The sequence below is a fragment of the Primulina eburnea genome, chromosome 8 (assembly GCF_022965805.1).
Source record: "Primulina eburnea isolate SZY01 chromosome 8, ASM2296580v1, whole genome shotgun sequence".
NCBI lineage: Eukaryota > Viridiplantae > Streptophyta > Magnoliopsida > Lamiales > Gesneriaceae > Primulina > Primulina eburnea.
In genome coordinates, this window is record NC_133108.1 from 20957693 (window position 1) to 20981482 (window position 23790).

The 23790-nt window shown below is 40.9% G+C and overlaps 1 protein-coding gene across 1 annotated transcript in view; it reads right to left on the bottom strand.

Moving 5' to 3' along the window:
* Positions 1 to 22173, bottom strand: part of LOC140839192 (putative beta-glucosidase 41) — a 61122-nt gene extending 38949 nt beyond the window's left edge. Inside the window, exons 1-4 of the mRNA XM_073205823.1 lie at positions 21934 to 22173; positions 21743 to 21809; positions 21569 to 21627; positions 20752 to 20827 (exon numbers count right to left, since the gene is read on the bottom strand). Coding sequence (XP_073061924.1) covers positions 20752 to 20827; positions 21569 to 21627; positions 21743 to 21809; positions 21934 to 22053 — 322 coding nt within the window. The 5' untranslated portion in view covers positions 22054 to 22173. The remainder of the gene's footprint in view (positions 1 to 20751; positions 20828 to 21568; positions 21628 to 21742; positions 21810 to 21933) is intronic.
* Between the last annotated feature and the right edge of the window lie 1617 nt (positions 22174 to 23790).

A 23790-nucleotide genomic window follows, 5' to 3' on the forward strand; every position in this document is an offset into this window, starting at 1 on the left:
ATAGTGATTGGCGGAGGTGCCAAAGTCTTTGACGGATAGGTCAAGACACTGGATATTTGGTTTATATCGATATTTGATTAGAAGTGGATTTACTTATATTACTGAGATTCGATATATGATGCCAACGTCTGGAAACCGGGATCCCTAGACTAGGAATGAGTCTAGTCTGAAATATAGAGTCATGAGTTTATTAATAGATTTATATTGAACTATGTTTTCAGATTTTGATACATATTACTGGTATCTATTTCATGCTTTATCTTGATTATATGATTGCATGTATCGTTGATTTATACTGGGATGTATTTCTCACCGGAGTTATCCGGCTATTGTCGTGTTTGTATGTGTCCATTGCAACAGTTGGGACATGATCAGGGTCAAGGAGATGAAGAGAGATCATGATTAGATTGGAGACTACGGACTTGGATTTTAGATAGGGTTTGAACACTTGATATGTAGTCGTTAAAACTTAGTTTTAAATGATTGTATGTGGACAAAACTTGTACTTTGTTTTCGATGTATATATTTGAATGAATTCCATTACATTCCGCATTTGACACTTGTATAATAACAAAAAAAAATTTAGACCCAGTTTATTATAATTGATTTAATTATTCCCACAGACGATTAAGAAATGAATTAGCATCCGAGTCCCCACAACAGGTGGTATCAGAGCGATATATCCTTTAGATTGAGATATGAGCTACTGAGCAGGGTAGAATGAGTTTTCTTTCTTTGCTTTTGATTGCTAGCATGTTCTACTGCTTTGTAATGCATGTTTATCTATTTATTTGATTTGATTTGGAAACATGCGTTATTGAGAATGAATTAGAACCGATTCTTGATCAGCAGTAAGATGATCGGAGGAAGACTGAAACAGATTTGTTCTATTTGGTTTCTAAACCTTTTGGTAATCAGATATGCCTCCTCGAAAAGTACCAGAACAGGGTAGCACTTCGAATCCTCCAATGGATGTGACACCGACTTCGATTGAAACATTGATGAAGAGAATTCAGTCGTTCCATCCACCGACTCTGAAGGGTACTGAGATTTCAGTGGATTTTGAGAGTTGGCTAGATGACATTGAGATTCTATTTGAGTCCTTGGATTACACTGATGAGCGGAGAGTGAAACTGATTGGGCACAAATTGCATGATGTCGCGAAGATTTGGTGGCTCACCACAAAGAGGGCGTTGGAGCATCGAGGTACAGTAATTACTTGGAAAGTATTTAGAACTGAATTTTATCAGAGATTCTTTCCAGTGTCGTATAGAAAGGACAAAGGAGCAGAGTTTGCCAACTTGAGACAGGGTCAGCTGAACATTGAGGAGTATGTGGCCAAGTTCTCTACCTTGTTGAGATTTGCTCCACATGTGGCTGAGAACGACGAAGCTGTTGCTGATCAGTTCATTAATGGCCTGAATCCTGAAATATTTACATTGGTGAATACGAGGCGACCGAACAATTTAACTGATACCTTGAATAGAGCTAAGGGAGCCGAAGCTGGTTTGATAAGACAAAAAGGAGCTTCATTTGTGCCTCCAGCATCGAGACCACAGCAACTACCTTCCCAGTTTGAGAGTGGCAGCAGCAGTGGTTGGAAGAAAGATTTCCTGAAAGCCAGAGGGAAGCAGTACTTTAAGAGATCTGGTAGCAGTTCATCCAGTTCTAGTGGCTCGAAACAGATCGGTCAGGGCCAGAGTTATACAGAAGCCTATCGCAACACTTGTGGAGGAAAACATGCCACAGAGCAGTGCCGAGGAGTGTTTCGCAGTTGCCCTATTTGTAGACAGTAGGGACATTTTGCTAGAGTTTGTCCCCAGAGAGATTCTCAAAGATCACAGGGTGCCGAATCATCTGGATCAGTAGCTCAAACTGATAGACCACCACCATCTGCAGTTCACTCTTTCCAGCCAGCACCAGCCCAGTCACAGCCAATTCCAAGAGGAAGCCAGACAGTTAGCCAGCCTCCTAGACAGCAGGCCAGAGTGCTCGCCTTGATTGAAGAACAGGCTCAGGACGCACCAGATGATGTTGTTGCAGGTAACTGTTTTATTTTTGGTTATCCTCTATATGTATTGATAGATACTGGTGCATCGCATACATTCATATCTGATCGATTTGCATTGATGCATTCATTGCCCATTGAGTCATTATCTGCTGTAGTGTCTGTCTCTTTTCCTTTGGGGACATGTTTGATATCAGTGAAGTCAGTGAAACATTGTATGTTACAGTATGATGGACATGAGATTGAGTTAGACTGTATTGTGCTTGGGTTTTCTGATTTTGACTATATTATCGGTATCGATATGTTGACCAAGTACATAACTACTGTTGATTGGTTCCACAAGATTGTGAGATTCAAACCTGAAATTGCTGATGAGTTGAAATTTTATGGTAAGGGTTCTCGAGCCAGAATTCTCTTGATATCTGCTATAAATATGACTCGGTTGTTATAGAAAGGAGCAGAGGGATTCCTTGTATATTCAGTTGACTTACTGAAATCGAGTCCATCATTGGCTGAATTGCCAGTGGTGTGTGAGTTTGCTGACGTCTTCCCAGATGAGATTTCTAGTTTGCCTCCGATTCGAGAGATAGACTTCAGTATTGAATTGATGCCAGGTACATGCCCGATTTCTAGAGCTCCGTATAGAATGGCACCAATTGAATTGAAAGAGTTAAAAGATCAGTTGGAAGATTTATTGGCCAAGGGGTAGATCAGACCGAGTGTTTCTCCTTGGGGTGCTCCAGTATTGTTTGTGCGAAAGAAAGACGGTTCAATGAGACTCTGCATTGACTATCGGCAACTGAACAAAGCAACGGTGAAGAATAAATACCCCTTGCCTCGCATTGATGATTTGTTTGATCAGTTGCAGGCTTCTTCAGTATATTCCAAGATCGATCTGAGATCTGGATATCATCAGCTGAGAGTCAGAGATTCTGATATCTCGAAGACAACATTTAGATCCAAGTATGGACATTATGAGTTTATTGTCATGCCGTTCGGTTTAACTAATTCTCCAGCTATATTTATGGGGTTGATGAACCGTGTCTTTCAGAAATATCTTGATGATTTCGTGATTATATTTATCGATGATATTTTGATTTACTCGAAGAACATTATTGAGCATGCTGAGCATTTGAGAACTGTATTGAAAATTCTGAAGGCTGAGAAATTATATGCTAAACTGTCGAAATGCTAGTTTTGGTTGAGACATGTTGTATTCTTGGGTCACATTATATCCAGAGACGGTATTTCTGTTGATTCCAGTAAAGTTGAGGCCGTGATCAGTTGGCCAAGACTGACATCAGTATCCGAGATTCGTAGTTTTATGGGTTTGGCAGGATATTACCGTCAATTTATTAAAGATTTTTCCAGCATTTTCAAGCCGATTACTCAGCTAACTCAGAAGAATGCTCCATTTGTTTGGTCTGAAGAATGTGAGACCAGCTTTCTTGAATTGAAGAAAAGACTGACCGGTGCACCGATACTCACTATTCCTTTAGGTACTGGTGATTTTGTGGTTTATTTTGATGCATCTCACTGAGGATTGGGTTGTGTTCTGATTCAGCGAGGACATGTTATTTCTTATGCCTCGAGATAGCTGAAGCCACATTAGGCTCGTTACCCAATTCATGATCTTGAATTGTCTGTGATTGTATTTGCTTTGAAGATATGGTGACACTTCCTTTACGGTGAGAGGTTTGAAATTTATTCTGATCACAAGAGCTTGAAGTATCTGTTTTCACAATCCGAGTTGAATATGAGGCAGCGAAGATGGCTTGATTTATTGAAGGGTTTCGATTGTGAAATCAAATATTATCCTGGAAAGTCCAATGCAGCAGCTGATGCACTGAGTCGAAAGGTATGTTCTTCATCCTTATCGACGATTGGTCTTTCGAATTTGATAGAAGATTGCTGTTTTTCTAGATTAGACTTTGAAAGAGATTGTCAGCCTTTTAGAATATGTGCTATTCAGGTCGAACCAGAACTGATATTGAGAATCAAAGAAGCACATAAAGTTGATCAGAATGTATAGAATTCGATTGCTATGGTCAGAGCTGGACATCAATCAGAATATCAGGTTCATGACAGTGTTTTGTATGTGAATAACCGTATTGTGGTGCCGAATGTTTCAGATTTGAGACAGCAGATACTGACAGAAGCGCACATCAGTCGTTTTAGCGTTCATCCTGGTGGCAGGAAGATGTACAATGATTTGAAGACACAATACTGGTGGAAACAGATGAAAGCTGATATTGCTACATTTGTATCCAAATTTCTAAATTTCCAACATGTGAAAGCCGAGAGAAAGAAACAAGGAGGTCTACTGCACAGTTTATCTATTCCTGAATGGAAATGGGATCACACTTCCATGGATTTCGTAACGCAGTTACCGCGTTCCTCCAGAGGTTGTGATGTGATTTGGATTGTAATTGACAGATTGACCAAATCAGCATGTTTTATTCCATATAATATGACGTACAGACATGACCAGATGGCCGATATTTATGTCAGAGAAGTGGTCAGATTGCATGGAGTACCGAAGTTGATTGTATCAGACCGTGATCCTCGGTTTACTTCGCACTTCTGGCAGAGTTTGCAGCAGGTTCTAAGTACGAAATTACATTTGAGTACCGCGTATCATCCACAGACCGACGGACAGTTAGAGCGGACTGTCCAAACACTGGAAGATATGCTGAGAGCTGTAGTGCTTGATTTTAGCACTAACTGGCAAGATGCATTGCCACTTTGTGAATTTTCCTACAACAACAGCTATCAGACGAGTATTGAGATGGCTCCTTTTGAGGCGTTGTATGGAAAGAAATGCCGATCCCCTTTGTATTGGGATGATATCTCTGAAGTTCCTGAGATTGGACCTGATATGATCAGAGATATGCCTGAGAAAGTGAAGCTGATTCAGGAGAAAATGAAGGCAGCTCAAGATAGACAAGCCAAATATGCCAACATCATACGACGACCGTTGGTATTTGAGGCAGGAGACCGAGTATTTTTGAAAATTTAACCTTTCCGGGGAGTTGTCAGATCTGGCAAGAAAGAGAAGTTGTCTCCGCGTTACATTGGGACATATGAGATTCTCGGAAAGATAGGAGATCGTGCCTATCGACTCGCCTTGTCGCCTTCTTTATCTGGTATACATGATGTCTTTCATGTATCATTATTGCGGAAATACCTGCCTGATGCTTCACATGTTATTCAGCCAGACGAGGCCGAACTTGACGAGACATTGAGCTATTTTGAAAAGCCGATTCAGATTCTCGATCGAAAGGAAAAACAGCTCAGAACGAAGACAATTCCGCTTGTGAATGTTCACTGGAGTCGTCATGACATCGAAGAAGCGACCTGGTAGACTAAGTCATATATGAGACAGCGATTTCCCAAGTTATTTCACTGATGTGAGTATTCGTATTTAGCTTATATTCTCCAGTCCTTATTGTATCTGATTTGATATCTAATTTGATTGCTTGTGATTTCGGGGACAAAATCGGATCTTAGGGGGGGGGAGAAAGGTAATGCCCGAGATTTTTATCTGTTAATCTGTGAATGATTTGTTGTGAATTGATATGTTTAGGAGAGGATTAATCGGGACACGATTTGATTCGGCATGAGAAGATGTAAGTGCGAGGACAGTACCTATCACGCACATGCGCAACATGATGCACGCACATGCGCGAAATGGACAGAAGACCTCGCGCATAGAGAAGCTAAGTGAGGAGACCAGTAGGCCTCGCGCATATGCGCCGAGAGAAGTCGCGCATATGCGCGAGACGTGCAGATTGGAGGATGAGCCATTTGTCCTTAGCCATGCAATATATATATAGCAATTGTCTTCATTCCTTCGATTCAACAGGAAGAAAGAACGAAAAGCTCAGGTTCTTTATATATTAGGATTTGAAGAGTACGAGAAATCCGTCCGTCCGAATTACAATCCGACTTCGATACCGAGTTCCTATCGACGACAGCTTCACACGGACGTAAGTTTTGTTACGTTTTGTTATCATTTGAAATTATGATACTGCATAAATCGGATATGATTAATATATGGTGTTCTTGACATAATAGACATCGTAAATTCGAAACTGGATTGAAGAACGGATACCGTTGAAATTGTTATGATTTTCTGAGTTGATTTGATTGAGTTGTGATTCCAGATGTGTATCGTTATTGATTATGAGTTGGGAGAATTGATATATGTTGATTTGTATTGCTGGGTATATTGAGATTGTACAGTTATGTCGTTGAAACAGAATTTTATTCAGTTCTGATTATATCCAGTATTGATCTGAATTATATATTGATACGATACCCTCGATATTGTCATTGCCAGATTGAGTACTGACAGGAATTGAATCCGAGACTTCGACAAAATCAGATTTACAAAAAGAAAGGTATAATTCAATGTCGAACCGAGAGAATGACTCGAGTGTGATATACTTGAGTTTCCCTAAACCACATAATTATTGTTATTGTGTGCATTGATTTGATTTGATATTCTTGTTCTATTGATTTATAGAAAGCATGTATTAGACGATTGGTCTCGTGACAGAAGGGCCAGATAGTGATGGAATCGTCACTAGCCCATTGCACATTGTCACAGAATAGTGATTGGCGGAGGTGCAAAAGTCTTTGACGGATAGGTCAAGACACTAGATGTTTGGTTTATATCGATGTTTGATTAGAAGTGGATTTACTTCTATTATTGAGATTCGATATAAGATGCCAACGTCTGGAAAGCGGGATCCCTAGACTAGGAATGAGTCTAGTCTGAGATATAGAGTCATGAGTTTATTAACAGATTTATACTGAACTATGTTTTCAGATTTTGATACATATTACTGATATTTGTTTCATGCTTTATCTTTATTATATGATTGCATGTATCGTTGATTTATACTGAGATATATTTCTCACCGGAGTTATCCAGCTGTTGCCGTGTTTGTATGTGTGCAAGGCAACAGGTGGGACAGGATCAGGGTCGAGGAGATGAAGAGAGATCGTGATTTGAGTGGAGACTACGGACTTGGATTTTAGATTGGGTTTGAGCACTTGATATGTAGTCGTTAAACCTTAGTTTTAAACGTCTGTAGGTGGTATAAGAACTTTGTTGTCGATGTATATATTCGAATGAATTCCATCTCATTCCGCATTTGATACTTGTATTAAAAAAAATTAGACCCTGTTTATTATAATTGATTTAATTATTCCCACAGACGATTAAGAAATGAATTAGCGTCCGGGTACCCACACCACTGGTTCCACCTCCTCGAAGGCCGAGACTATCATCTGAGTAGCCTGTACAAAAGAAGTTTAAAAAAAGGAAAGAGGAAGAAAAAAGAGGACTAACAGATAGGAGCCGGCTTGAGCCCTCCAGAAACCGGGCACCCGGCAGTGAGCTTTTCAAAAATACTTCCTCAGCAGGGATGAGCATCTGCTTGAGGAGCTGAATACTGGTTGAAGTAGCCCCCTCAAAAAAGATAATAGCCAGGGTAGGATGATCATTTTGAAGGGGCCCTTGGTGGGGTACATCAGTAGGTTGTTGGCGGGGGGAGGTGATCGGGTGGACCGGGAGGTGCCTTGACCACCCTCGGGGAAATCCTCGAGGACGATCAGCTCTGGTTCCATTGCAGCTTTTCGCTTCCTCTGCCTGAGAGGAACACGATCTTCAGAATCCTCCGTGGTTGTACCGACTAATAAAATAAAGGAGAAGTGAAGAAGAATTACCGGGTTGAGATCCCAAGCCAGCCACCTCATCAATTTCCCGGTCCAAGGGGTCGTTAGCCCGGGCACTCAACCCATAGGCAACTAAATTCTCCTGGGAGATAAGAGTGGAGGGGGAGTATTTTTTGCCCTCCACCAAATCTTGGCTTCGAGTATAAAATTTCTCGAATTTGTAAACTTTGGGAAGGGCATGTTGAGAAGGAAGGGAAGGGAGAAACCCGGTCAGACAGAGAAGAGGACCCGAGAGTTGAATATATAAAAATCGTCCTTTCCACCCCTTCTAGAAAGAAAGAATGTCATCAAGGAACCGAGAGTTAAGGCGGACAGTCAGGGAGAAGGCATTGTCCTCGAGTCTGTAAAGTAATGAAGAATAAGAGGGTTGATGACAAGATTGTTCATCTTGAAAAGGATATAGGCCGAGGCCATGATCCTGAAGGAATTTGGATGAAATTGACTAACAGGTACACCAAAAAACTTGACAACTGCAATATAAAAAGGAGGGACAGGGAACCGGAGACCATTTTTAACTTGGTCTCGGAAGAAAGTAGTGTAACCTGGGAGAGGGTTGTCTGCCCTGTCAGAAGTCCCGGGAATTACAATGGAAATGGAGGAAGGGATGGAGCCCAGAACGCAGAGTTCCTCGTCCGCCCCCGAGTGCAGAGTGCTGCTCATTGAGGAGAACCAAGGAACCCCAGGGGCCTCGGAAGCAGGAGGGTCAGAAGCCCGGGCATTGCCTTTACCCTTGTTCTTTTTAAGAGTTTGGGAAAGACCCGGGGAAGTAGGTTTTGAAGAAGAGGGCTTGGTTTGTTTAATTTTTGGTTTTTTGGAAGTTTGAGTAAGGAGGCGGGGGCGAGGTGGAGATGGGGAGGAGTCGGAGCGCATCACGATGGACTCGTCACTAGGCGAGCATCGCGCATTCGCTCCAGAAGTAGAAGAGGTGGAGATCGACATTTTTCAATAAGATTGGAGGGAGAAGACTTACGTGTGTGGGGAGGAGAGCTGTAGAGCCCAATTTCGTACACGTAAAACCCATGCATTTATTCAAATTAGTAAAGCATTTAATTTATTTTAAAGGAGTTTAGTCATGCATAATTCATTTAAATGCATTATTTTAAAGTATCTACGTTTATGTGATGCACGTTAAAATGTCTTTTGAGTTTCATGTTTCAGGCGATCATTCGAGGCGTGATTGAGGAAAAGACCCGGGGACGATTTTTGGCAATTTAAAGATGGTATCTTATTTTAGTTGAGTTTGAGGGCATTTTCAATTAATTTATTGAATTTTAGCATTTCAAGTCTAAATCATGTATTTATCAATTTTAAGAGTTTAAAACTTTTAAAATCTAGCATAGTGTGTGTTATATTTTAATTAAAGAATTTTATTTAAAAGTTAATTGTGAGTTAGTGTTTTAATTAGTAGACAATTATTTTAGTAAACTAAAATTCAGTCTCCTAATTACACTAAAACACACGCCTCACACACACATTACACGCTTTTACACACACCTGTAACGCCTAAACACACACACACACACACTCTATCATTCAGTTTTTATTATTTTGAGAGAAGAAAACCTAGGGATTCTCCTTCCCTACAGCAGCCGCCCCATCCCCTTCACGGTCCCAGCAAGTTTCGTGAGTTTTTATCGCAAGTTTTAGCGCCACGATCGTCCCGGATCAACCTCGCTTTCATCCCCGCTTCGATATCGCCGGTTCGGTAACGTTTAATATCAAAAAGGCACGTATATTCTGTTCTTACTGTGTCGATCAAGTCATATATTGTATTGCAATGTTTTTATGCGTAAAAGTTATGTATGATGGTAGTAGTTTGAGCGGATCATAGATCGGATCAATTTCGAAGGAAAAGTTATAGATCTAAAACTCGTTTTTGCTGTCTTTTCAAATACTGCGATTTTTCTTTTCATATTTTGAGAAAACTTTCAACTAGAAAAATGTAGAACTTTCCGATGCCTTCGATTTGACATAAAACTCGAGATTTTTGGACGAAAAATGAGTGAGTTATGATGTTTTTTGTGAGACTGCTCAAACTGTAATTTTCAGAAAATGTGTTATTGATGTGTTTCTTGAAGTTTTACGTTGCAGGCTTCGTTGGGGCTCGACGGGTGATCGCCGCTGCACATAGGTACTTCGGTTATGATGTTGGAATGGTCATCGATGTTTTGTTTCGTGTCGATAGGCACTAAGATGGTTCTAGAGTCGTAGGAACAATCATTGATGTCCAATTCGTTGTTGTGTCGTTGGTTGTGAATTGTTACCCTCGGGGTGATGTTTATGCACTTGGGTTTGGTATAATACCTTAGTGTTCTAAGAAGTGTCTCGTGGTGACGTTCATAGTCCGAGGAATCGAGTCTAGAAGACTAAGCAAAAACATGTTCAGAATCTCGTAAGTTTCGACCGACAGTAGCCACACGGACCTTGCCACGGACCCTGACACGGGGTCCGTGCATTTGTTTTCTCGTGAGTGTCAAATTTGCGCAGATACACGGACCTTTACCCGGACCCTGGCACGGGGTCCCGTGCCTTCACTTTCTCACAAGTGTCAAAGTTGCGAGTGGACACAGACCCTTACACGGAGGCAGGCATGGGGTCCGTGCCCCTTTTTCTTTCCGAGTACATCCTTCACCGTAGGTAGACGGACCTGTACACGGACCCGGGTTAGGGGTCCGTGTACACACTGTTTGGGAAAAATATTATTTTTGGTTTCAAGGTTTGATGCCATGGTTTAGAGAAATGATTAGTAAGGTCATGTCATGGGAAGTTATAGAAGGTCCTAAGATATGATCGAGCTTGAGAGTAAGTATAATTTTTCTACGTCTAAGCTATGCAAGTTAAGTATGAAATTCATGTTAGTATGTCGCAGCGACGGCCCCAGTCGAAGTCCAACGAATCCCTCAACGCCAAGTAAGTGTGAATGACGTGCAAAGGAAATGTTTTAAGTTTCGAGGCATGCTAATTGTCTTGTGACCAAAGAAAGTTAGGATTGGAAAGCGTTAAATCATGAACGGGGACCAATCCGCCCGTTAAATTATAAACGGGTTAGATCGTGGTTGTGAAGCGTTAAATTATGAACGTGGATCAACTGGCCTGTTAAATTATGAACAGGGATCTTATGTATGCGGCAGTGGATACGTCCCTGTCAGCCCAATACTGTGGTGTGTCTGATCAGGCGTTTATCATGTTAAGGGTCACTTGCTTTGAAACATCCTCTACGTAAAATCATGCAGCCAAGTATGTGAAGTATGATAGCATGTTTAAGAAAAGATTATGATCATGGCACGTCGTAGTATGTATGTTCAAGTTCAAGTTTATTTCAAGTTGAAGTTTATGCAAGTTCAATTTAAAGTTATGTATGTCCTATATTAAAGATGCATGCGATTTTATTATGTAGTACTCGTTATTTCCAGTTTATACGTGTTGAGTCTTTAGACTCACTAGACTTGATCGATGCAGGTGAGTACGATGAACAGGAGACAGGAGGTGGCGACCAAGGAGCAGGCTTGGGCTGAGCGGCAGGCTAAACCCGAGGACCGCAAGTTTATGTTTTTAAGCACAGTTTTAAATACTCTGAATTTTTATGATTTGAATGTAAGATGTTTTGAGACAGCGTTCTTTTAGCAACTTTTTAATTGGTGATGGATTATTTTAAAAATATTTTTATGAATGTTGGGTGACGACCGTATGGATGTTTTTATTTAATAAAATTTTTAATTTTTCCGCAAATTTCAAGTAGTAAAAGTACGGTACGTTACAGTTGGTATCAGAGCCAGGTTCTTGTAAAGGGTTACGCCTACTGCCAGTCGCAAGAAGTTCACAAGGTCACACCTCAAGTCTGTAAGTTTTAAAGTTTCAAGATTTATGTTTTGTAGTATGCATTGAGTTACGATTTCAGCATGCCCATGTTTTAAGTTCAGTACGTGCATCATATGTTATGTATATCACGATCATACATGTTGGGTTTACGTGTTGGGTAATTATTGGAACAGTATGCCTCCTAGACATGAAATTAACCGGGAAGATAGGGAGGAGGACAGAGAGCCTCGAGTCGAGGAGAGGGCCAATCCTCCACCACCTCCACCACCCGACATGCAGGCCCAGATGATGGCTGGAATGACTCAGTTCTTTGCCCAATTTATGGGTAACCAGACAGTGGCTGATGCAGGGGCGAGACCCAGAGCTGAGGCTGTCTACGAGAGGTTCAGCAGGATGCACCCAGATAAATTCTCAGGGACGACGGACCCATTGATAGCAGAGGGATGGGTTAAATCCATCGAGGTAATTTTCGATTTTATGTAGTTGCAGGATGCTGATCGAGTGAGGTGCGCTATCTTTCTACTTCATGGGAGTGCAAGAGTTTGGAGGGAGAGCGCATCAGTGATAGTTAACCTACAGACTCTCACGTGGAATGGGTTCAAAGAGGTGTTTTACTCCAAGTACTTCACTGAGGAAGTGCGTACGAAACTGATTGGGGAGTTCATGACGCTACGATAGGGAGATAGCAGCGTAGCTGATTATGTGCAGAAGTTTGAGAAGGGTTGCCAATTTATGCCCTTAATCACCAATGATGTTCAGGCCAAGGTGAGACACTTTCTCCTTGGAATGCGGCCGATCTTGCGCCGTGATGTGAAGGTGGTAGGGCCTATGACCTATGAGGTCGCCGTAGCGAGGGCATTGGAGGCGGAGCAGGATATGAAAGAGATTGAGAAGGATCGACTGGACAAGAGGCCCTTTCAGGCACCGCAGCAACACCAGCAGTATCAGCAGCGACCACCATTTAAGAAGCCCTACCAGGGGCAGCCTGGAAAGAAACCATACCAAGGACCACCTAAGGGCAAGGGTCCTATCCAACAGCAGGGGGCGCCGCAGAAGCCCGGTAATTTCCCTGTTTGTCAGAAGTGTAACCGCCAGCATCCAGGACCATGCTTGTATGGGTCAGGCAAGTGCTTTAAGTGTGGTGCTACCGACCACATGCTAAAGGAGTGCCCGCAGTGGAAGCAGCCAACTCAAGGCAGGGTATTCGCCATGCACGCTCAGGAAGCGGATCCGGACACTACTTTACTGGCCGGTAAACTTTCCTACCTAAGCTCAGTATTACTTTGCCTTGCAGGTGAATTTTATTTGGGGATTTTTAGGATGCTAGTATTGTTTGAGTATATTTGGGTTACTATCTTGTTAGCATTATTTTTGAATGGCATAGGACATCGAATTTTATTATGCGTAAGGTTAATGTTAGTATTTTTGATATAAGTTGTGTTGTGCTAACGCATCTCAGGGAACATTTTCATAAGCACTGATAGATTCAGGAGCCACTCACTCCTTTATATCAGAGACCTTCGCTAATCACCTGGACATCAAGTCCATCGGCCTAGACTTGAACTTCTCAGTGACAGTCCCATCAGGGGAAGAGTTGTTAGCTACCAGTATGATCAGGGATATCGATCTAGAACTGCAGGGCCACCTAGTGTATGCAGATTTGATCGTATTGCCGATGCCAGAGTTCGATATCATTTTGGGCATGGACTGGCTGACTAAGAACCGAGTTCTAATCGATTTTCAGAAGAGGTCGGTATTGGTCAGACCGCTCGGTATGGAGCAGTTTTTATTCGAGCCAGCTAGATGGAGGAGTTTCCCTCGTATGATTTCGTGCATGCAGGCGAGGAAATTAATTTCAAAGAGATGTCAGGCTTTCTTGGCCAGTGTTATAGCAGCGCCTGACGTGCCCACTCCTTCTATTTCAGAAGTGCCAGTAGCCAGAGAATTTCCAGACGTCTTCCCAGACGACGTCACAGGCCTTCCACCAGATAGAGAGGTGGAGTTTGCCATCGATCTCATGCCTGGTACAGTGCCGATCTCTAAGGCACCGTACAGATTAGCTCCAGCAGAGATGTTAGAACTTAAACAGCAGATTCAGGAGCTCTTAGACAAGGAGTTTATCCGCCCGAGTTTCTCACCATGGGGCGCACCAGTACTCTTTGTGAAAAAGAAAGATGGGAGCATGAGACTGTGCATCGATTACCGTGAGCTGAACAAGGTAACGATCAAGAATAAGTATCCGTTGCCACGAATCGAAGATTTGTTCGACCAGTTGCAGGGAGCTACCGTGTTCTCCAAAATCGATCTTCGATCAGGGTATCACCAACTGAGAGTAAAGGATGCAGATGTGCATAAGACAGCTTTCAGGACCAGATACGGGCATTACGAGTTCTTAGTGATGCCGTTTGGATTGACCAATGCTCCAGCTATTTTCATGGATCTCATGAACCGAGTATTTCAACCGTTCCTCGATCAGTTCGTCATAGTGTTCATTGACGATATTCTCATATACTCGAAGAGCCATGAGGAGCATGACCAGCACTTGAGGACAGTTTTGCAGACTTTGCAGAGCCGTAAGTTGTATGCAAAATTCAGTAAGTGCGAGTTTTGGTTGCAGAAAGTCGCGTTTTTGGGGCATATAGTGTCTAGTAGAGGGATTGAAGTGGATCTAGCCAAAGTGGCAGCTGTCAAGGAATGGGTAGAGCCAATGAATGCATCCGAGATCCGCAGCTTTTTGGGCTTAGCAGGCTACTACCGTAAGTTTATTCAGGGGTTTTCGTCTATAGCAGTGCCACTCACTTCACTAACCAAGAAGAATGCTAAATTTACGTGGAGTGATGAATGTCAGAAGAGCTTCGACACCTTGAAGCAAGCTCTCATTTCCGCACCGGTGTTAGCCATGCCATCAGGGCAAGGAGATTATGTTTTATACACCGATGCATCTAAGCTCGGTTTAGGAGCAGTGTTGATGCAACAGGGTCGAGTTATAGATTATGCTTCCAGACCGTTAAAGGTGCATGAGAAGAACTACCCGACTCACGATTTGGAATTAGCAGCCGTTGTCTTTGCATTGAAGATTTGGAGACATTACTTATACGGCGAGAAGTGTCATATTTTCACCGATCACAAAAGTCTCAAATATTTCTTCACGCAGAAGGAGCTGAATATGAGACAGAGACGGTGGTTAGAACTTGTGAAGGACTATGATTGCGAGATTAGCTACCACCCGGGAAAAGCTAACGTCGTGGCAGACGCTTTGAGCAGAAAGGTGGCAGTCATAGCACAATTGTCAGTTCAGAGACCGCTTCAGTCTGAGATTCAGAGGTTTGGTCTAGAGATTTATCGTAAGGGCAGAGCTCCTAGACTGTCTAATCTGACAGTCAAATCTGATTTACTAGACCGCATTTGAGCAGGACAGTCTTCAGAAGAGCAACCACAGAAATGGAGACTGAAGGATGAAGCTAAGGGCAGTGTTTTGTACACAGTGTCAGATGGTATCGTGAGATACAGAGACAGAATGTGGGTGTCTAGTGTTGATTCGATCAGACAGGATATTCTGACAGAGGCACACGCATCTCCGTATTCTATTCACCCAGGAGGTACCAAGATGTACAAAGACCTGCAGATTTTGTATTGGTGGCCAGGGATGAAGAGAGACATCCGCAGATTTGTATCTGAGTGCCTCACTTGTCAGCAGGTGAAGGCAGAGCATCAGAGGCCAGCAGATATGCTTAAGCCACTCCCTATCCCAGAGTGGAAATGGGAGAACATCACTATGGATTTCGTCGTTGGGTTACCTAAGTCAGTCAAAGGGTCTAATTCTATTTGTGTTATAGACACTAAGTCAGTGCATTTTCTGCCAGTGAAGACGACTTTCTCCATGACGCAGTATGCGGAGCTTTATATCCGGGAGATAGTCCGTTTGCATGGTTTCCCAGTCTCTATTGTGTCCGACAGGGATCCGAGGTTTACATCGTCCTTCTGGAAGAGCTTGCATGCAGCTATGGGGACGAAGTTACTGTTCAGTACAGCTTTTCACCCGCAGACAGATGGCCAGTCTGAGCGAGTGATTCAGATTTTGGAAGACTTGCTAAGAGCTTGCATGATTGATTTTCAGGGAACTTGGGAGTCTAAGCTACCTCTAGTAGAGTTCACATACAACAACAGTTTCCAAGCATCAATTGGTATGGCTCCCTATGAAGCGTTGTATGGTCGGAAGTGCAGATCGCCAGTTCATTGGGATGAAGTTGGTGAGAGAACAGATCTAGGCCCAGAGATAGTTCAGCAGACTGCAGAAGTGGTGGTCAAGATTCGTGACAGAATGAAGACCGCCCAAAGCCGTTAGAAGAGCTATGCCGATAAGAGAAGAAGAGATCTCGAGTTTGCCGTCGGGGATCACGTTTTCGTCAAGATAGCACCCATGAAGGGTGTTATGAGATTTGGGAAAAGAGGCAAGTTGAGTCCAAGGTTTATTGGACCATTCGAGATTTTGGACAGAGTTGGGACACTAGCCTATCGTGTTGCCCTTCCGCCGAATCTGGCCGGAGTGCACAATGTGTTCCATGTCTCAATGCTGAGGAAATACCTAGCTAACCCTTCGCATGTTCTGAGTTATGAGCCTTTGCAGCTTGCTCCAGATTTTTCTTATGAGGAAAGACCGACTCAAATCCTCGACAGACAGGAGCGCAGACTCCGGAACAAAGTGACTAAGCTAGTCAAAGTTCGATGGTTTAACCAATCAGTGGAAGAGGCCACTTGGGAGTAGGAGGCAGATATGAGACTTCGCTACCCGAAATTGTTCGGTAAGACTTAATTTCGAGGACGGAATTTTTATAAGTGGGGGAGGAACTGTAGAGCCCAATTTCGTACACGTAAAACCCATGCATTTATTCAAATTAGTAAAGCATTTAATTTATTTTAAAGGAGTTTAGTCATGCATAATTCATTTAAATGCATTATTTTAAAGTATCTACGTTTACGTGATGCACGTTAAAATGTCTTTCGAGTTTCATGTTTCAGGCGATCATTCGAGGCGTGATTGAGGAAAAGACCCGGGGACGATTTTTGGCAATTTAAAGATGGTATCTTATTTTAGTTGAGTTTGAGGGCATTTTCAATTAATTTATTGAATTTTAGCATTTCAAGTCTAAATCATGTATTTATCAATTTTAAGAGTTTAAAACTTTTAAAATCTAGCATGGTGTGTGTTATATTTTAATTAAAGAATTTTATTTAAAAGTTAATTGTGAGTTAGTGTTTTAATTAGTAGACAATTATTTTAGTAAACTAAAATTCAGTCTCCTAATTACACTAAAACACACGCCTCACACACACATTACACGCTTTTACACACACCTGTAACGCCTAAACACACACACACACACACTCTATCATTCAGTTTTTATTATTTTGAGAGAAGAAAACCTAGGGATTCTCCTTCCCTACAGCAGCCGCCCCATCCCCTTCACGATCCCAGCAAGTTTCGTGAGTTTTTATCGCAAGTTTTAGCGCCACGATCGTCCCGGATCAACCTCGCTTTCATCCCCGCTTCGATATCGCCGGTTCGGTAACGTTTAATATCAAAAAGGCACGTATATTCTGTTCTTGCTGTGTCGATCAAGTCATATATTGTATTGCGTTGTTTTTATGCGTAAAAGTTATGTATGATGGTAGTAGTTTGAGCGGATCATAGATCGGATCAATTTCGAAGGAAAAGTTTTAGATCTAAAACTCGTTTTTGCTGTCTTTTCAAATACTGCGATTTTTCTGTTCATATTTTGAGAAAACTTTCAACTAGAAAAATGTAGACCTTTTCGATGCCTTCGATTTGACATACAACTCGAGATTTTTGGACAAAAAATGAGTGAGTTATGATGTTTTTCGTGAGACTGCTCAAACTGTAATTTTCAGAAAATGTGTTATTGATGTGTTTCTTGAAGTTTTACGTTGCAGGCTTCGTTGGGGCTCGACGGGTGATCGCCGCTGCACATAGGTACTTCGGTTATGATGTTGGAATGGTCATCGATGTTTTGTTTCGTGTCGGTAGGCACTAAGATGGTTCTAGAGTCGTAGGAACAATCATTGATGTCCAATTCGTTGTTGTGTCGTTGGTTGTGAATTGTTACCCTCGGGGTGATGTTTATGCACTTGGGTTTGGTATAATACCTTAGTGTTCTAAGAAGTGTCTCGTGGTGACGTTCATAGTCCGAGGAATCGAGTCTAGAAGACTAAGCAAAAACATGTTCAGAATCTCGTAAGTTTCGACCGACAGTAGCCACACGGACCTTGCCACGGACCCTGACACGGGGTCCGTGCATTTGTTTTCTCGTGAGTGTCAAATTTGCGCAGATACACGGACCTTTACCCGGACCCTGGCACGGGGTCCGTGCCTTCACTTTCTCACAAGTGTCAAAGTTGCGAGTGGACACGGACCCTTACACGGAGGCAGGCACGGGGTCCTTGCCCCTTTTTCTTTCCGAGTACATCCTTCACCGTAGGTAGACGGACCTGTACACGGACCCGGGTTAGGGGTCCGTGTACACACTGTTTGGGAAAAATATTATTTTTGGTTTCAAGGTTTGATGCCATGGTTTAGAGCAAGGATTAGTAAGGTCATGTCATGGGAAATTATAGAAGGTCCTAAGATATGATCGAGCTTGAGAGTAAGTATAATTTTTCTACGTCTAAGCTATGCAAGTTAAGTATGAAATTCATGTTAGTATGTCGCAGCGACGGCCCCAGTCGAAGTCCAACGAATCCCTCAACGCCAAGTAAGTGTGAATGACGTGCAAAGGAAATGTTTTAAGTTTCGAGGTATGCTAATTGTCTTGTGACCAAAGAAAGTTAGGATTGGAAAGCGTTAAATCATGAACGGGGACCAATCCGTCCGTTAAATTATGAACGGGTTAGATCGTGGTTGTGAAGCGTTAAATTATGAACGTGGATCAACTGGCCTGTTAAATTTTGAACAGGGATCTTATGTATGCGGCAGTGGATACGTCCCTGTCAGCCCAGTATTGTGGTGTGTCTGATCAGGCGTTTATCATGTTAAGGGTCACTTGCTTTGAAACATCCTCTACGTAAAATCATGCAGCCAAGTATGTGAAGTGTAATAGCATGTTTAAGAAAAGTTTATGATCATGGCACGTCGTAGTATGTATGTTCAAGTTCAAGTTTATTTCAAGTTGAAGTTTATGCAAGTTCAATTTAAAGTTATGTATGTCCTATATTAAAGATGCATGCGATTTTATTATGTAGTACTCGTTATTTCCAGTTTATACGTGTTGAGTCTTTAGACTCACTAGACTTGATCGATGCAGGTGAGTACGATGAACAGGAGACAGGAGGTGGCGACCAAGGGGCAGGCTTGGGCTGAGCGGCAGGCTAAACCCGACGACCGCAAGTTTATGTTTTTAAGCACAGTTTTAAATACTCTGAATTTTTATGATTTGAATGTAAGATTTTTTGAGACAGCGTTCTTTTAGCAACTTTTTAATTGGTGATGGATTATTTTAAAAATATTTTTATGAATGTTGGGTGACGACCGTATGGATGTTTTTATTTAATAAAATTTTTAATTTTTCCGCAAATTTCAAGTAGTAAAAGTACGGTACGTTACAAGAGCGGTGGAAGATCGCCGGAGTAAAAAAGGATGGATGCGCCGGAAAGCTGAGAAGAAAATTTGCAAGGGCTTCACCGCAGTTTTGAATTTGTAAATGATTTTTGAACAATAGGAGGGCTACTATATATAGGCGGTAAAGGGAGAATTCGGCCATTGATCTAAATATACGTGGACGATCAAGATGAGCCTCGTAATTGTATTGGGCATACAAAAGGACGTGCAAAAATATCGAGAAGACAGGCTCAATATTACCTCGTAATATGAAAGAATTTTTCGGCGGTTTAAATATCAAAGCATGCGTCATAAATGACACCCCTTGGACTGCCCGAGAATACTAAATGACAAAATATTCAAAGTCCGGGAGACATAAGGCATCGGCATCTTTTTTAAAGCCCGGGAGACATGAGGCCTCGGCATCTTTTGCTAAGCCTGGGAGACATGAGGCCCCAACATCTTATTAATAGCTCGAGAGATATGAGACCCCGACATATTATCTTAAGCTCGTATGGTATCAGACCCCGGTATCTCGTCCCATCAATAGGATATTTCAAGCCCCCGATGCTCCTACACATTCTGAATTATGTTTTTACGAAAGTACTAGTATGATTGATCGGGACAACGAGTAAGACTCTAACTCGAATATTTTAGGGATGGGTGGTGATACCCCCATAAAGATCCGGATCATTATTAACCCAGCTTATTACTTGGATAGCCCATATCAGAGCTAATATGTCGGGTACTTTCCACAATATCCGGGCACTTCTTCTCTTCTAGAGTGATCGCCAGATAGCCCGGGCCCTCATACAAATACCCGGGTACATTACCACTCGGGCCACCTCGAGGATTGCACCACACTCGAGTATGATTGATACATGCTGTCTAATCTGTCAGAACCACTTGGGTTTGGAGTGTTCTAAAAGTCATCAGAAGCTATAGTATGAACAGCCGACTTGCCATTTTTAGTAGGTAGCATGGGAAACAAGGTACCTACCACATTTTCTCCTATAAATAGCAGGTATGCATCTCATTTAATGATTCTGAAATCTTTGAACTCCCAAGCACTCACATATATTTGCTTGTGTTCATCTTCAACTTGCTAACTTAAGAATCGGATTGGCTACGTCGGACACTCGAGTCTCTTTTCTTGTTCGCAGGTGTTATCACAGCCATTATCTTCACTCAAAATTCTAAACACTAAAAATTACTGATTTGATCCGTTAGAGCCCTTACCCGGCTCATCCATTTAAGCGAAATCACATCATCTGCCACCAATAATTCGTTTGCCGACATTTAATGCTCATAACATCAAACTTTGGATTCCATCCAATTGCTCTGATATCCGACGATAAATTTGTTATCCTAAATATTTATATTTTTTTAGATTGGATACATAAGCTGGTTTTTCGGAGACAATCTGACGAAATTTAGATATATTTGGTGTGATTTGACGAATCCCAACTACTATTAATAAACCGAACGGAATTGAATCTAGAATGCCCTGTCTTTGGTGAATGTACAAAATCAAAGGGAGAGAGTAATTAATTGTGTAAAATCTTACTAGGAAATATTCTTGACCAAGATATGGAGAATCTGTACGCATCCATACCTAAGTCTTTCATCAACTCTATGTCACTCTGTCAAATGAAAGATAAAAAGTCCACGTCAGTTAGGAAAATATAAGACCTCAATTTTATCGAAAAAAAGTCTTCATTGATTTACCCATATCACTAAACATATTATTATTCATATCACAGGTGTGCCACACATGCTTATTATTATACTAAGGATAATTATGATTGTACTACCAAACAATGTGGTTTTCTTATCCTCTTCCAATACCTTTTCTCTAAATTATGGCTTTTTATCAATATCTTTGGGCATTGAATTCAAACTTTTATGTTTGGAGTAGGTTTCTTGTGAGACGGTCTCACGAATTTTTATCTGTGAGACGGGTCAACCCTACCGATATTCACAATAAAAAGTAATATTTTTATCATAAAAAATAATACTTTTTCATGGATGACCAAAATAAGAGATCCGTCTCAAAAAATACGACCCGTGAAACCGTCTCATATACGTTTTTACCTTATGTTTGACTTCCGTGAGAAAATTCAAGATAAAAGAAAACAACAAGCTTGTAAAAAATCTATGGAACTTCTTCGTTGAATATGTTTGGAATTCCTTCTCATGGAAAATTACAACTATATTCAAGACCTATAAATCGATCCGATGTAAAATAACATAGATGCAAGACTAATTTTGTAAGATATAAGAGATTTTATGTGATGGGGTTCTTGTTTTCATTTAGTTTACGAGGTGTGTGCACTTGATAAAAACAGGGCATGGAGCTATTTATGTCTCGTTAAGACATTCACCTTGAAACGATGATATTGATCAACCGCTGTATCTGCATTGCTGAAGTCCAATATTCGTCCTGATCCCCAGAAGAAGATTGACATAATCATTAAGCGGTGAAAAAGTTTTAATGACAGATTGATCATGTTTGCTACATTTTGGATCAAACCAAATTCTTGAAAAGAAACACCAACCTGGTTGCTTTGTGAAGGTATCCCATATGCTGTCTCCTTTATTTCCTTCATTTATTGCTCCTTCAAACTATAAATAACATATTATACACCGAATATACACACACAAAATTGTCATCATATTTCACTTCTTTATCTTAAAAATGTAATAAAAACCAGTGAACATGTATATATTTTATAGTAATTAATTTAACCTGGTAAGCAGAAGAAGCAGTTCCAAAAACGAAACCGTCTGGAAAATCGTCCCGGGAAATGGATTCGGAATTCGCCAAGAACAACAGCATCAACGGAAAAACCAGTAAAATGGTTGCCATTTATCATGAATTGAGGAATGTGGCTATAATCTTTGAAGGTAAAAATTTCATTCGTTGCAGCCTAAAAAGTTGGCGGATTAACAATCAACAGCGACTTAAGGTTTTTGGGGTGCCTGTGAAGCAAAGTGTGCCTCTTGCTTACACGTAATCATCCTTTTTAACTCTTTCGTATTCAAATTTACATATCAACAGAAAGGGGGTGCCGTCTATCGTCATCAAAACTATCCTCATCATCTAAATTCACCCCCTACCCACGTCAGTCTAATCCTTAATATTAAATAAATCTAAAAGTTTACATACGGCACATTAAGGGACGTAGACAAAAAATATTTTGATCCTAAGCTAAATGAATCGATAAACAACATTAAATTATATAAATCAAATATTTCAAATTTAACTATTAATATTACAAAGTGATACAAACCAGATATAAACTATTGAAGATGTGCCCTGTGATTTTTCATTGAGTAAAACTCATCAATTACAAATCAATGTTTATCCTTGCAGTAAACTCTCTTTCAATGTAGACAATCATAAAATCTGTCAATAACTCTTCTCCCAACTTATTCCGGAGAAATGTTTTAAGAAGTTTCATAGCTGAGAATGATCTTTCTGTTGTCGCAGTAGAAACAAGGAGAGTTAAAACAAGACGAATCTGTTGGATCTCGGTTTCTCTCGTGTCCAAATCACAGCGGAAGTTTTAAAATTTTATTTTGACATTCAAAATATTATATGGACACTCGTATGGTTTTAATAAATTAAATAAAGATAGGGAGTTAGAAAATTTTACATTCAGTGAAATTTTTACTTGCCTACAAATAATCTGGTATTAGCGGACGTAGCTCTTGTTGTAAATGTAAGGTCCAAAATTAAGACGACGTAATCCAACGGCATGCAAATCTAGGAATTCTGAAAAATGGTCAATTAAATTATTTTAATTGCTTAATTGATTATGTGATATGCATGATTATATGTTAAATGGGATTTAATTGTCGTGATGCGTAAAATTGTATTTTTAAGGATTATTCAAGTTGCGATCGAAGAACGGAGACTGAGGACTGAAAAATTAAAAAAATGATTTTTATTATATAGTTGTTTGTAATTATTTAAAAGATGGGAGATGTTTTTTATTATTTTTGAAAAATATGGGGTTTTGAGATGATTTAATACGCTGGAACGTAAATGTTATCGGTGTTGGTTTTTCAACAAAAATACGAACTTTTTAACAACCCGGTTATTCAATTTACAAACTTACCAAAATCATTCTAGTAATTTAATTAAATCCTAATCTAGCATTGATGGGCCTAAGTTGTGCTTAAAGGGGCCTAAAGCCCTACTAGTTGATTTTCATGTATTTATTATGAACGTCCCAACCCCAAACCCTCACATCTGGCGGCCACAATCCTCATGCCGCTTTCAGTATTTTTGTGCCACCTAAAACTCTTCCAAATTCTTTCAAAAACACACGGCACACACTAGAATTTCGAAGGATAAATTCGGTGGAAGCTTAGGAAGATTCAAGCCACGGTTCTCGTTCGTTCTTCGCAATCGTCAACAAGTTTTTCGTGCGTTAAATACGCAAAGGCACGCCTATTCTTTCCTTCTAAAACCATCATCACACCATATTATCCTTTATGCATGAAAATTGTGAAAATCGAGTGACAATTATGGTTATTTTCTTTTAGGCATCTAACATGAGATTTCAAGCATGCTTTTCCATTCAAACTCTTGTTTATT